Consider the following 14,517-nt stretch of genomic DNA (forward strand, 5'->3'; position numbering starts at 1 on the left):
AGAAATGGGCTCAAGCATTAAGACCTAACTCACTGAATGAAATATAACCCAGCCCAGTCCACTTTCATCACCTTCTACAACTCCTAACAGTTGCTCCGCGCCAATACTCACTTCTTTAGGGCTTCAAACTTCAAACCTCTTCTCCTCCGCCGCCGCCACACCGCCGTGAAGAAACTTCTAGAACTTTCTGTACACTTAAAAACAAAGATACCCATTTTTTTTTCAATGTCTTTGCTAGAAGTTATCACCAAAGCTTCAACTGAACAATCACCAACCACCTCAGATGGAAATTACTCTATTCTCCTTAACTCCGAACCGGTTTTACTTCAACTGAAACCAGAAAAGGAGTCTAACGATGACGTGTCGCTAGTCAAACGAGGGACAGGTTGGAGACTTTTATCAACTGATGTCGAAGTAATTGAGTTAGGGCAAAGGTTCTTTCAAAAATTGAAGAAAAAGATGAAAAACCCTATTAGTTTCAATAAAGGCGAGTTTTTTGAGATGTTGGTTTCTTATATGACTGAAATTTGGGAGAAATTTGGTGTTTCTGTTAATGTGGAGAGGTTAGATGAGGGTAATATTGTAAAATTGATTGAAAAGTTGGGTAATTATATGGGCAGAGATGTTAAGGGTTTGGTTGTGGAGGGTTGTGTTGTTTTAGAGACCTGGGAGGTTTTAGAGAGTTTGATTGTTAATGGGCTTGTTGAACATTCGTGTTTATCGAGTTTGATAAATAATTTAATCGAAAAGAAGCAATCTTGGTTGGTTGTTTTGTGTGTAAAGCATGTTTTGGATATTCAAACTTATGATATGATGTGTGTGTTGAAGTATTTTCTTGACCTTTCGAGAAATGGGGATAGTAGTTTGATTAATGTGAGGAAAGAATGGGAGAGTCAAGCAATGTCAGCAATTGAGAAGGCGATGGATATGAGCCTTGGTCCGATTAGGATGGATATAGCTAGGGATGCTTCATTATTGCTTATGCTAGCACATGATGGGTTCTCGGTTAATGAAATGTGTTTGCATTATGTGCTTGCGTCGAGGAATGTTGATGAAGTTATTTTGGGCGCTTGCATTAGTAAATTAAATGGTTCCGAGATAATGGTTTTGATTAGGTACTTGCAAAAGTGGTTGAATAAATATGAGAGGTTTCCTCAGGCGTGTCCTTGTCCTAAGGCACCATTTGAATTGGGGTTGAAGGCTTGTGAATGGGTTCCTTCACTTGAAGATGTAGTCAAGTGTCTTGGTTTGGTTGTAGATGAGCATTTCTCTTCTTTGGTTTTACATCAAGAATTTCATGAGGAATTGAAAGGTTTAGATGAAATTGTCAATTCTTTAACTGCAGAGGCAAAAGTATGTGGCATCTTGTCAAATTTGACCGAGGCATTGAAAAACAAACATAAAGGTTTGTGATTGAACTTGAAACTCATATATTATCACTAAATTTGTTGTTTTAAATACTTCGTGGAATGAGTGCTATATATATACGTCTTGCCAGTATGTATTGACATCTTAAATCTGATGTGTATTTTTTCAAGAATGTCCTTAGGTAGGTGTAAGTATTAAGCATTTCATTAAGTTCGTTTCTCAGGAGAATGTCCAAAGGTCAGTGTAAATGTTATTCTGTTTTTAAATATTTGTGGTCAGTAAATATGTATAATTAGCATAGAACTCATGTCATGTAGTGTTGATATAGAATGGAAGATGATGACACATTTATAGTTGTTGCTGCTGATATCCCAGTTAATATCTGTTTCACTTTATCGATCCAAAAAGATATCCTGGTAATCATTGGATTTGGTCCATTGGAAAGTTGGTAAAATTGCTAATATTTGGATCAATGTAACTTGACCATTCATAGATATTGTATAGCTTAGAACAGTGGTAAAATCACTAATCTTTGGATGATGTGAACTTGAATCTGGAACTTCCATAGCCTTGTTTTGAATCACAGATTGAGTATGATAGAGATAGATCATGTGTGCAATTCAACTGCAACACAAGATAAATAGAACCGCAATAATATGTGATTTACTTGTGCGTCAGGAAATGGTGAGGAACTGCCTATGCAGGAGGGCCCATTTAGCAATGTTTGACAACAACACTTTATGTTATTGTACTTTCAAGAAAACCTAGAATGAGATAGCAAGCCTAAAAAATTAATCTGGAATCAATATTGCTTGCAATTTAGATCCGCCTGCTTAATCTTGTATTACCACCATTGGTGCTGCTGTTGGCATTTTCCTCTTACTTATTAAATACCACCATCTCCTCTTCCTCCCTCTTGCCAACCCTTTCTTGCCAGTGCTACTTGCAACTACCAGTCTACTCCCAATATTTATTTTTGGCCACCACCAGGTCAAATTGCCGCCCTTATTATCAGCTTAATCAGTTGCCAGAAACATGGAACCTAGCTTTTTCTTGTTCATGTGTATCTCCATCTTTATTTATACGCTTGTTATAGTCTGAATGAGTAATATTGATAGTAGGTGGTCGAATGGAAGATGAAGCAGACTTGTGTGCCCAGCTATTTGTAGTTGAGTTTAATAATTATTTAAGATGTGACACTTCACATTATAGTGGATTATATGGTAAGTTTATAGGTAATAGGAAATTGACGGTTAGTCGTGTTCATGGCTATTTGTAAGTCATGAGCTTGGGTTTATTTCCTTTCTTTTATCTTTTGACTAGTTCATTCATATTTCAACATTAAATTCAGTTATGAAGCACTCAAATGCATGGAAGCTGAACTCTTTTGACAATTCTATCAACTAGTAGTAAAAGTAATGTTTTGGCATCGTCAAGATCCCTTATTTATGCAAATAGTTTATAGGTATGTTGTCTTTCTCGTCATGCTACGATCAATTTCCTTTGTGGCTCTTGTCAATATATGAGTATGACAATCGTTTCCTTTCATTATCTTATTTTTCCCGATTTTCTACTCTGGAACTTCAAATACCACGGGGTCAATGATATCAGCTAACAATTGAGTACATGATCGTGGATGTACTTGTGCTCATTATTAGATCCATGTTGGCATGTTAGAGATTCCTTATCCGTGTGAATGTCTTCACTCTATTTAAACTAAGAAGCATATTTCTCCTATGAATTTTATTTATGATTTGGCTTTTGGTTTGCAAGATATTGGAAATTATCTAGGTGGAATGCAGTTCCTGATACTTTAAGTATTTTGCAGGATAGTTGGCCATGCAGCATGAGGTTGATGATCTCTCATGATTTTCAGTTTATGCTGAATATGCAGTTGGAGGTTTATGGCAAGATCAATGACGTCAGATTCTACTGTACTGATGGGTGAATGAGAACTATGGTTTTGATTGCATTTGAAAGAGTCAACTGATTTATAGCTTCCGCATTCTTGACTTTACAGCACGAGGCAGAGATTAAGAATAAGACTTGTCTTTTCATTTATTTAAGGTATACACTAGAATATATTTGCAGGGGAAGTGTCCAAGTCCTTTTTATTTTTTTTATTTTTTTTATAACTAAGCTAGTCAAGCCAAAGTATCAGGCGAGTATATCACTCTTATTAGATTATGACTCTTTGGATATGGTTTTGGTTAGTTTAGAAGTGTTGAGGCAACTTGGAAAAAAACTCTTAAGAGAGCTAAGAGATGTGTGCTTCTGTTTTGTCGATTTGAGATGCATGTCTCGTGGTTGACAATTGACACGGTGGCAATTTGTAGACTAGTTTTTGGTGAACATTTTTGTAGCTTTTAATGTTTTTGGTCTTTGATAATCCTTTTTTTAGTATCTATGTGAATCCGGAATGCCTCTATTTTGGGTGTGTTTAATATGACGGGGAAATAAGAAATGTAGCGAGGGAAAATGTTTTCCTTGAATATACCATTTACCTGTGTTTGGAACATTAAATTGTGGAAAATGTTTTTCCTAATTAAACTCCTTGTACCACAATAAGGACACTTAACTTACTTTTGGATGGAATTATTTCTTTTACAGAAATTCTAAACTCTTGAATCCTTATACTTGTTTAATTCAACATCTAATGCCAAACGTATTGCTTTAAAACTCTAGTATCTTTAGTTTATATGGTTGATCTCAACCAAACGCTCGAAAATGAAATGTTTGTCAAAACATCTTCCCAGCATCTTTATGCATATCTTTTAATTTTCCTAAACGTAGGTCCAAAAAGATAGATAACTAACCCATTTTCTTGTCTTCCACTTGTTGATGAAATATCCATGGAAATTACCAATAAAAAAATTCCATGAAAATTATGGTAACACCAACCAATATCTCTGGATAAAACAGTTTATCCAGAGAAACAAAGTAGACCAACAGTTGACCGTTAGAGCAAAAACGGTTCCCCACTTTTCCCTCTCTATTTCTCATTCTCCTTTCCTCTCCTTTTTACTTTTATCAGTTAGTGGTATTTAAACAAACTCTTCTCCCTCACACAAAGAAAGAATAATACAAAAGCCAATTATATATGGCTCTTCAATGGATTCTCTATAATATCTGAGCATTTAAAGCCTAACCATTATTATTAAAAATCATCCCTTGTCGTCGTCAGAAGAAAGAAAAGAAAACAACAAAGTGAAAAAAAATAAAATTAGATTTTATAAGTAAAGATAGAAAAGAAGTAGTACAAATATAGCTAGCAATGAAAATGGAAACTTTCAAATATAGGTTGAGTTTCTTTGTAATTTTAGTCTCTCTAGTTTTTAGTATTGAGGCAAACATTGGAGAGTTTGATGAGGTGTGGAAGACTCGAGCCACTCAAGCAAAGAAAGCTGCTAAAGATTCCTATAATCCTCATCCTGAAAAAGTCGCAGACCATCTCAACAAACACGTGCACAAGTATTTCTCTCATTTCTTCGTCTTCTTTTTGTATTTATAAACTTTTTATTAATTTGGAGGAGAGCTGGGAAATTATGTATATTATATATACAGACAACAAAACGTTGTATATTACAGAGTTGTATGATAATGTAAAAAATTATGCGGGAAATAGGGTCAGAGACAGTATTAGAGACAAATGATAAATTGTCACAGACAAATCCATGATCAAAAACATTTTTTGAACCTCCTTTGCCACTAGCTACACCAGAAGCTTTCGTTACGTAAATGAGATTCATATTCAATATATAAACATAAAACAAGATTCTTACCGAAAAAAGAAAACATAAATAAGATTTATCCATGCACTAGTATAATTTTCTGGCGAAGGAGATTCACAGACCACTCTACGGCCTATGTAGCTCTACCACAGTCTGGAAATGAAATGTAGTATTGGCCATGCTAAGTTTCATGTCAAAACTATTGTTTCGCTTTCTTTTAAAAGAAAAAGAAGATTCATAGACCACTAACCCTCACAATTTCATCTTATTGATTTGAAGGTCAGAAGAAGGTAGCAATAGCACAAGAAGGGACTTGCACAAGTACGATGGTCCATGCATGGCTACTAACCCTATTGATCGTTGCTGGAGATGTGACCCAAACTGGGCCAAAAACCGCCAGAAGCTAGCTGATTGTGTTCTTGGATTTGGCCACCATACAACTGGTGGCAAAGGTGGAAAAATCTACATAGTAACTGACCCTGGGGACGATGATATGGTGAATCCTAAGCCAGGGACACTGCGCCATGCAGTCATTCAACCAGAACCATTATGGATTATATTTGCACATCACATGGTCATTAGGCTAAACCAGGAGCTTATCATGACAAGCAACAAGACAATTGATGCCAGAGGGCAGCAAGTGCATATTTCCTTTGGTGCTAGTTTGATGCTACAGTTCATAAACAATGTGATTATTCATGGTCTACATATTCATGATATTAAGGCTGGAAATGGCGGCCTAATTAGAGACTCGGTCAGTCACTATGGTTATCGATCAAGAAGTGATGGTGATGGTATTTCAATCTTTGGATCAACAAACATTTGGATTGATCATGTTTCCATGTCTAATTGTGATGATGGACTCATTGATGCTGTGCAGGCTTCAACTGCTATTACCATTTCCAACTGCCATTTCACCAACCATAATGACGTAAATTAGTTCCAAATAGGATTAGTGCCTAAATTAGATATACTGATAGCATTTTCTACTGGACCAGAATGTTTTAATAGCTGCATTATGTTTTTTGTTTAGGTTATGTTGTTTGGAGCAAGTGATAGCTACTCAGAGGACAAAATTTTACAAATAACACTTGCTTTTAATCACTTTGGACAAGGGCTGATCCAGAGGATGCCAAGAGCGAGATGGGGATTTGTTCATGCAGTAAACAATGACTACACTCACTGGCTAATGTACGCCATTGGTGGAAGCCAACAACCTACCATCCTCAGCCAGGGCAATCGTTTCATCGCCCCGCCTAACCCTAATGCCAAAGAGGTAATCCAATCAACAATATCTATAACCAACAAGGTTGCATCACTATCTAGTGTATGAAAAGAAACGAACATGTCAAGAAGACTACATGCGACTAACTCTTATTGAAAATACATGCTCATTCTCTTCTACCTTTTCTTGTAGGTGACAAAAAGGGATTATGCACCTGAAAGCGTGTGGAAGAATTGGGTGTGGAGATCGCAGGGAGATCTGATGATGAACGGAGCTTTCTTCGTGGAATCTGGAGATCCCAATCATAAATTCATGACGGGTCCTGATATGATCCACCCTCGGCCAGGATCAGATGTGAGCAGGCTAACAAGATTTTCAGGCTCTTTGAACTGCATTGAGGGGAAGCCTTGTTAGAGCTTGTCTGCACCAGGTTACTAATAGAAATAAGACCTGAAACTATAGAAGTCAGTTTGCTCCCTTTCTCCTCACATGCAAAGCTTGTAAGTAGAAGGGGAGAATGAGTGTGAGCTAAGATGGAAAAGCTTTTAGGTTTTTGATGCTCTGTGCTTCTATCAATGTAGAAGTCATAAATTTAATAAAACTGTAATTCGAATTGATATAGCTATTTTTCATGATACTTGGACATTCACACATTAGGATGCTGGTGCCACTAAAACAACAAGGCGTTCTTGTAAAAGATAGAAATTACTCGAATTCTGCAATACAAACGTGAACTAAGTTGCTCGGACTAGGGTGCGGGTGTCCGATACGGGTGAAGATCTAGAGGTCGGATCCTTCATGATCTAAATTTAAAGATTCGGGGATACGGATCCAGTCATGGATACGGGTGTGGGGATTCGGCTAAAACAAATTCAAATATCTAAAAATAGAGTTATAAAACCTAAATTATGAGATATTATGTGGAAAACTTATGGAAAAAATATTGATCAAGGGGAGAATCCAGGAAGGAGATAAAAGGAAAAGGAGTGACATAGAAATTTCTAGATACAAGGTATCCATTTTCTTCAATTTCACCTTAGCTTTTGTTTTGATTAAAGAAATCATTGAATCTGTTCCCATTTCTCTGTCGATTTGGGTCAAAGTATCCAAAATCGGTTGACCAGGTCGGGTACGGATCCCACACCCACACCCACACCCACACCCATGTCGTGTCGACACTGGTGCGGCACCGAAAGTGAAGAGTCCGAGTAACATAGAACGTGAAGGCTTTCTGTGTTCAGCTGCCAATATCCGTTTTCTGGAATCAGACGGAACACATACAAAAAAATGTATTTATATCTGTACAAGGTAATCATTATACACAATTTCTACTTCTTGTGTTGTGCCGGTTGAAGGCATAATTGCTTGCTATGGAAAAATATTCAACTACTAATTACATAAATATTGGACGAAAAGAAGAATAAAGATCAGGTTGCCGATTTCTCCTGCATTTGGTTAATTAAAGCAAGAAGCTGAACTACGTATGTGATTTGCTATCAAAAGCTGAAGATAATGGTGTTATATCATATGATTGATATTGATCCCCTCAATATGTCATCTCTCCTCCAAGAAGATGTCATCTCACTAAATTGAAGGAAATGTTAATCAGTGTAAGATCTGAAAAGAGTTTCTCATGCAAAACAAAACTAGAGGAGTAGCTCGTAAATTGCAAAATCAAAGTGATATTCAACAAATGAATTTATCTATAAAAGTTAGTAAAATAGTCAAAATTAGTATTTTTGCTTCCAAAGAATTACATCCAAAATAGCTAAGACAGTGTGGTATGCTATCTCATAACATTAACATTAGATTTCCTAGTATAAATAGTCACATTCTGCTTTTACTGAAACAGTGAAAAGTATAAATGAGGCCAAGACCAGTTTTTGAAATTGAAAAAAGCAACAGCCAGATTGTATTTCAATCGTATAAATGTCAGCTTTACTGGATCAAATATTAGTTGTTTAGTACTATATCTCATATTCTATCAGCTCCCTCCTTCCATTAAATGGCACTCTTTCCTTTTTTGGTCTATTCCAAAAATATTTAAACATTTCTATATTTAAAAAGTGTTTATTTTTTAACATTCCCATATTTCTTTAACGACATGTGCACGTGGATGACCATTATATACTAAGCGTACTTTTGGAATATTATACATATTTAACTTATTATCAAAAGTTTTTAAAAGTGTATCTACTTCAACACCATCATATAACATGACTGGAGGGAGTATATTTTAGTAAACACCAAGATATGACATCTCCTTTTTTGAAATACCTCAGATATAGAGGCTCTTTTGTATTAGTCTACTTATACAAAATAATTGTTCAGGAAAAAACAGCACAAACAGACACTGATTACCACCCCTACAAAGTAAGAATTGGTCCGTGTAACATTATCTAACACTAGAGCTGCTCTCTGGGACAAAAGCCTGGCGTGATGATATTTGCATACAAAGAATGTGAAAAGAAGTCAATATAATTTTCTTTGTTTTCCCCCTAATTTCAGAAACCACAATTGCTTTCAGAAAGAGAGTTAATTCACTGAATGAAATATAACCCAGCCCAGTCCACTTCATCACCTTATAGTTTTTTTTTTTCAAGCCATCCACCCAGTCTTTCACTTCCCGTGGTGGTGGGGGGTTTGGCAAGGACACCTACCATGTTTATTTTCGGCAAAAGAGACGTTACAGGTGGGAGGGGGACTTAAAGCCAATACCTCCATAACATATGAAACTTGATACACTGAAAAGATAAATCCTAAGGACCAACTAAATGCAATGATCAAGAATGGAAATTCAGGGACTCTCTCTTTACACAAGAAGATGAACATGTCATCCTGAGTAATTCTTAGAATAAAAACCCCGTCTTTGTGCAAGAGAATGCCAGGTTGAGCATAGACATAATCCATGATTGGAGTGATATTAATAAACATCTTGATGACCAATAGCTAGCCAGGTCCATACGAGAAGGCTTTAAGCAAAAAATGGACGTCATTATGGAATCTGGAATTGATTCCTCTTTACCCTGAATCTGAAATTTGGCATGTTGTCCTGGTCACTCTTCAGTAACGATTTCACCTGATTAGGCAAGACCAAAGCACTAGTGAAGAGGGCCTGTACATTGTTAGCAACAGCGAGATTAGCCAGAGCATCAGCTACAGTACTTGTTTTGAAATTAATGCATTCACAAGGATACTATCCTTGACTTTTATGTTTTCTAGGAGTTCTTTATTGTTTCAAGAATATCATTCAGTCTTTCAATATTATCTCTTAGTTTTTTAAGAAATCTTTTAAAAGTTTGTGATACATGTATCTAGTGAATTGTGATACATGTATCTAGTTATTTGTGCAAGACTTTTGAATTGATTTTTGAGTAGTATAAATAGAGATGTAATTGATGATTGTAATCATCTCAAGTGGCCTTAAATAGCCTAATACAACTTGAGCATTCTCTAAGAAAAATATTCTCTTCCTATTCTTTCCTACAAATTGGTATCAGAGCCAGGTTTTCGTTCTTAATCTAGGGTTAGGTGAAGAAAAAAAAATTATGGCATCTAAAACAAATTATGGTGTTGATTCTTTAGTTGTTCTTACTCCATTTTTTGATGGAAATGACTTTGAATACTGGAAGATAAGAATGAGAACTTATCTGAAAGCTGAAGGTTTGTGGACTATTGTTGCAAATGGCTATGAAGAGCCAGAAGACGATGGTGAACTTTTAGTAGTAGAGATGAAAAATCTTGAGGCTAAGCGTCGTCAAGATGCAAAGGCTTTGAGCAAAATTCAAATGGGAGTCTCAAGAGCATTTTTTGCAAAAATTGCTACTTGTGAGACTGCAAAGCAAGCTTGGGAGTCTCTGGAAGCTGAGGTGTATGGTGACGAAAAGGTACGTACTATCAATCTTCAAACTCTTAGAAGAGAGTTTCAAAATTTGAAGATGATAGAATCTGAAAAAATCGATGAATATTGCACAAGAGTCATGAATATTGTTAATGAAATGAGAAATCATGGTGATGAAATTTCTGACCAACAAGTTGTGGAAAAGATTCTAATTAGTGTCCCAGAAAAGTATGAGTATATTGTTGCTATCACTGAGGAGACGAAAGATCTTTCTAAGCTTTCCATCAAAGAGCTAGTTGGATTTGTCACGACCCAACCCCGTAGGCCGTGACTAGTGCCCGATCTGGGCACCCGAACCCATCTATCAAATATTATCTCAAATTCTATCAACTCATTCTAGTATATGGCGGAAGCCGACAAGACTTTATTTCAAATTTAGGTAATTTCCAGAAAATTTCGACAGAGTTTCCTTTGTTTTACGGACTATCCAATATACCCTGCACGCAGAAAATACCAACAAAAGCCACACAGGGCTAACCAAGCAATATATAAACATATGCGGACCGGCCGCCTCGGCGTATAGGATCGCCCAAACAACATATGCGGACCGGCCGCCTCGGCGTATGGGATCGCCCAAACGACATGTACATACATCTATACAGAAAGACCCTAACCCACAAACATGTCCACAGACCTCTAAACAGACCGACAGAATCATATGACGGGACAGGGCCCCGCCGTACCCATGAACGAATATATACAAATGCATTAATAAATATATATACCAAAAGTATAAGCTCCGGAAAGAGAGGAGCACTCCGAATAGCAGAAAGGGTGTCCTAAACAGGTGGATCACCAGGGTGTGCGTCTGTACCTGCGGGCATGAAACGCAGCCCCCGGAGAAGGGGGTCAGTACGAAATATGTACTGAGTATGCAAAGCAGAAGGTACAGAAATAAATCTGAATAATAATCGAATCAGATATATAGAAAATAATACATATCAAAATGTTTATTTCCAAAGTATAAATTATGCATAGGGCACTGGAAAATGTGGTCGCCCGCCTGTCGATGGCGCCACAACACAGCATAACACCAGAAAGTTTCAAATCTCCGAATCCCCGTCACACATCACAACACAGCATAACGCCAAACACAGCATAACGCCAAACATAAGTGGAACCCGGCCCTCGAGCGAGGAGCACGGTGAACCATAATCACAGCATAACACCGGAATGTATCACAAAGCGCACGACAACAGAACCGGCCCGGGAACCGGTGAACGATATCACAGTAGGCACGAGCGGAGTAGTGAGGAATCATATGCATAAAATAATTATTATAAATCTGAAGGATAAGTAAAATAGTCATATTCGAAATCAGAATAAAAATTATCACTTTTTGTTTCAAAGTTGTCGAATTTCAAAAAGGGCGTCGCGGGACCCACGGACGAGTATAGACCCGAACTGAGCCCGCCTATGAAAAACATACTCATTTTATATCATACAAACTCCTACGAAAATTTCAAAGCAATCCGAGCTTTTCTGAGGAAATTATGGGCGTTTGAAGTCTTGGAATCGCTAAAGAATGAACTTTAAAACAAAAATCAGCTTTCATGTAATCTTTACAAATTATGGATTCCAAGAACAGAAGGATCAACGTTTTGCCATGACAAGGCAAGGATGCCAAAGAACAAATGCGATTCATAAACATGCTCGGATTGTGAGAATAGAGTTTCCTCGAGGCTTATATCATAGCCTATTTTAACTAAGGCATGCCGAAGAAGGAAGATTACTTTACATACCTCAAACGCTCTCCAATACGATCCAAACTCAAGCTAAATCCAACCTATGATTCGGGCTGCCCAAGGTCTACAAACAAGCCATAAAATGCCAAACATTAGCTAAAGACTTTTTGGGCATTAAATTCCAAATTCGCCCTTAATTCTACAGAAATTTGGGCAGCATTTCCCCTGTAAATAGGCTACCCCGAGAATTTGATTCGGCCATATCAACCAACAACAACAACAACAACCAACCTAACAACATCAACAACCAATCCGAAAGACAAAACAACAATAATAGCTTTCTTTTCCATTATTCAACAACTTACATAAATTCAATTCAACTACTTACGTTCAAGCCAAAATCGACGCTTATATATTCACATACTAACCCGAACCCATACTAACAATGTCCAAGGACATTCCAAACAAGTTACACAATATTTCCAGCAAATTTCAGGGAAATACAACAGCAGCCACACGACACCACATCATCCATTCATATGCAAGTAAATCACATTATTGTCTCTATAATTCTTACATCAACTCACAACAATTTTTTTTACTCCAACTTTAACCATTAAATTCCTTCATTCTCATCACATAATCCATGATTACAACAACCAAAATATTAACTCAAATCAGTTCAGCAAATTTCAATTAAAACAGCCCCTACGCCATTCAACAACATTCCAACATTCGTACAATTCATGTTACCAAGTTACAACTATGTTTCAACATCAAGCTACATAATTTCGTGGCTTCAACCATGCTTCAATATCAAGATACATAATTTCATGATTTTCATTCATTTATACTCACCATAACACATTCAAACCATCCACAACACAAGCAAATTCGTCCTAAAACATATGGAAAAATAATCAACTCTTACCTTAGCAAGTTGCTCCTTAATTTGCTGAATTTAATGGCTTCAATTAAAGACCATTCTTGCTGCTCTCAAGGACCAATTCATGTTCCCAAAGACCTCCATTTGATTTACAACACCATGGAAAAATTAATTGGACCAAGCTTGGTGAACATGGATTTTTTTCACCATGGCCGTGAGCCCCCCCTTCTCTATCTCTAGGTTTTTCTCTTTTCTTGTAATGTTGAAGATGATAAAATGAACACTTAAACATCAGATTTTTCCTTATATAGGCAGCCCCTAAGAGTGACAAGTGTCCCACTCAAGGCTTGAGCCAATTAAATTTGGTCACATGTCTTGGTGGGGCCCACTTAGTGCATTAGTGACTTGTTTAATGACTAATTAAATTTTTAATCCCAACTTAATAATCTAATCATGGTAAATTAATCCCAACTTCCATTAATATTTTTACACCAAGTAAAATTTATAAACAATTCATTTTCCAATAGAGATCGGAAATAAAAGAAAAAATTCTATTTCGAGCCCGAAAATGATCCCATCTTTAACTTGAGTCGATTCTCTTGCGAATAGCTCGACATATAAAAATATGGGATATAACAGATGAATTAATAGGCTGTACCAGTTAAATTATCCATCCTTCCAAATATATAACATACTATAGGACCTTGAAATTCCAATTGTCTTCTTTTGCAATTAATGGTGAGCAACTGCCTATGCAGGAGAGCCCATTCTGCAATGTTTGACAACAACAAATCACTTTATGTAATTGTACTTTCAAGACAACCAAGAACGAGATAGAAAGCCTATTTTTTTTTTCTGCAATCACAATTGCTTGCAATTTAAATATACCTGCTTACATCTCGTATTACAACCATTGGTGCTGCTGCTGACATTTTCCTCTTATCAAATACCACTATCTCCTCTTCCTCCCTCTCGCCAACCCTTTCTTGCCAGTGCTACTTGCAACTTGCAACTACCACCATTATTTATTTTCGGCCACCACCAGGTCAAATTGCCGCCCTTATTATCTGCTAAATCAGTTGCTAGGAATATTGAACCTTGCTTAATATTGATAGAAGGTGGTCGAATGGAAGATGAAGCAGATTTGTGTGCGCAGCTGTTTGTAGTTGAGTTCAGTAATTATTTAAGACGTGACACACTGACACTTCACGTTATAGTGGATTATATGGTAACTTTATAGGTAATAGGAAATTGACTGTTAGTTGTGTACATGGCTATTTGTAAGTCATGTGCTTGGGTATATTTCCTTTTTTTCTTTTTCTTTTTGACAAGTTCATCCATATTTCAAAACTAAACTCAGTAATGAAGCTCTCAAATGCATGGAAGCTGAATTCTATTGTGTACATGGCTATTTGTAAATCATGTGCTTGGGTAAAAGTAATGTTTTGGAATCATCAAGATCTCTTATTTATACAATTAGTTTATAGGTATGTTGTCTTTCTCGTCATGCTAAGATCAATTTCCTTTGTGAATCTTGTCAATATATGAGTAGGACAATCGTTTACTTTCATTATCTTATTTCCCAATTTTCTACGCTGAACTTCAAATGCCACAAGTTCAATGATATGAACAAACAATTAAGTACATGATTGGTGGATGTACTTGTGCTCATTATTACATCCATGCTGGCATGTTAGAGATTCCTTATCTGTGTGAATTTC

At 36.6% G+C, this 14,517-nt stretch overlaps 2 protein-coding genes and 1 long non-coding RNA gene across 3 annotated transcripts; 2 read left to right on the forward strand and 1 right to left on the reverse strand.

The window, feature by feature from the left end:
- Window positions 1-61: 61 nt before the first annotated feature.
- Window positions 62-3,771, forward strand: LOC132600825 (uncharacterized). Its single transcript, XM_060314236.1, has 2 exons — window positions 62-1,405; window positions 3,197-3,771. Exons 1-2 carry the CDS (start codon window positions 226-228, stop codon window positions 3,199-3,201), a joined length of 1,185 nt encoding a protein of 394 aa, XP_060170219.1. The 5' UTR covers window positions 62-225; the 3' UTR covers window positions 3,202-3,771.
- A 685-nt stretch (window positions 3,772-4,456) lies between these two features.
- LOC132625574 (pectate lyase-like) lies at window positions 4,457-7,026 on the forward strand. The gene is made up of 4 exons (XM_060340210.1): window positions 4,457-4,839; window positions 5,379-6,030; window positions 6,133-6,375; window positions 6,517-7,026. The coding sequence occupies exons 1-4, from the start codon at window positions 4,643-4,645 to the stop codon at window positions 6,736-6,738; spliced, it is 1,314 nt and encodes a 437-aa protein (XP_060196193.1). The 5' UTR covers window positions 4,457-4,642; the 3' UTR covers window positions 6,739-7,026.
- Window positions 7,027-8,206: 1,180 nt separating this feature from the next.
- On the reverse strand, window positions 8,207-13,193 carry LOC132600834 (uncharacterized). The gene is made up of 4 exons (XR_009567321.1): window positions 12,842-13,193; window positions 11,968-12,034; window positions 10,951-11,039; window positions 8,207-9,439 (listed from the first exon to the last, which is right to left on the reverse strand). It is a non-coding gene; the product is annotated as an uncharacterized LOC132600834 (long non-coding RNA).
- Window positions 13,194-14,517: the final 1,324 nt, after the last annotated feature.

Source organism: Lycium barbarum, chromosome 1 (genome assembly GCF_019175385.1).
Source record: "Lycium barbarum isolate Lr01 chromosome 1, ASM1917538v2, whole genome shotgun sequence".
In the NCBI taxonomy this organism is placed as follows: Eukaryota; Viridiplantae; Streptophyta; class Magnoliopsida; order Solanales; family Solanaceae; genus Lycium; species Lycium barbarum.

What these genes read in the sequence shown, in the direction of transcription:
- LOC132600825 (XM_060314236.1), top strand. Translation starts at nt 226, where the DNA reads ATGTCTTTGCTAGAAGTTATCACCAAAGCTTCAACTGAACAATCACCA.
- LOC132625574 (XM_060340210.1), top strand. Translation starts at nt 4,643, where the DNA reads ATGAAAATGGAAACTTTCAAATATAGGTTGAGTTTCTTTGTAATTTTA. An exon ending in CTCAACAAACACGTGCACAA is followed by an intron (nt 4,840 to 5,378) that starts GTATTTCTCTCA and finishes ATTGATTTGAAG; the next exon opens with GTCAGAAGAAGGTAGCAATA. An exon ending in CTAACCCTAATGCCAAAGAG is followed by an intron (nt 6,376 to 6,516) that starts GTAATCCAATCA and finishes CTTTTCTTGTAG; the next exon opens with GTGACAAAAAGGGATTATGC.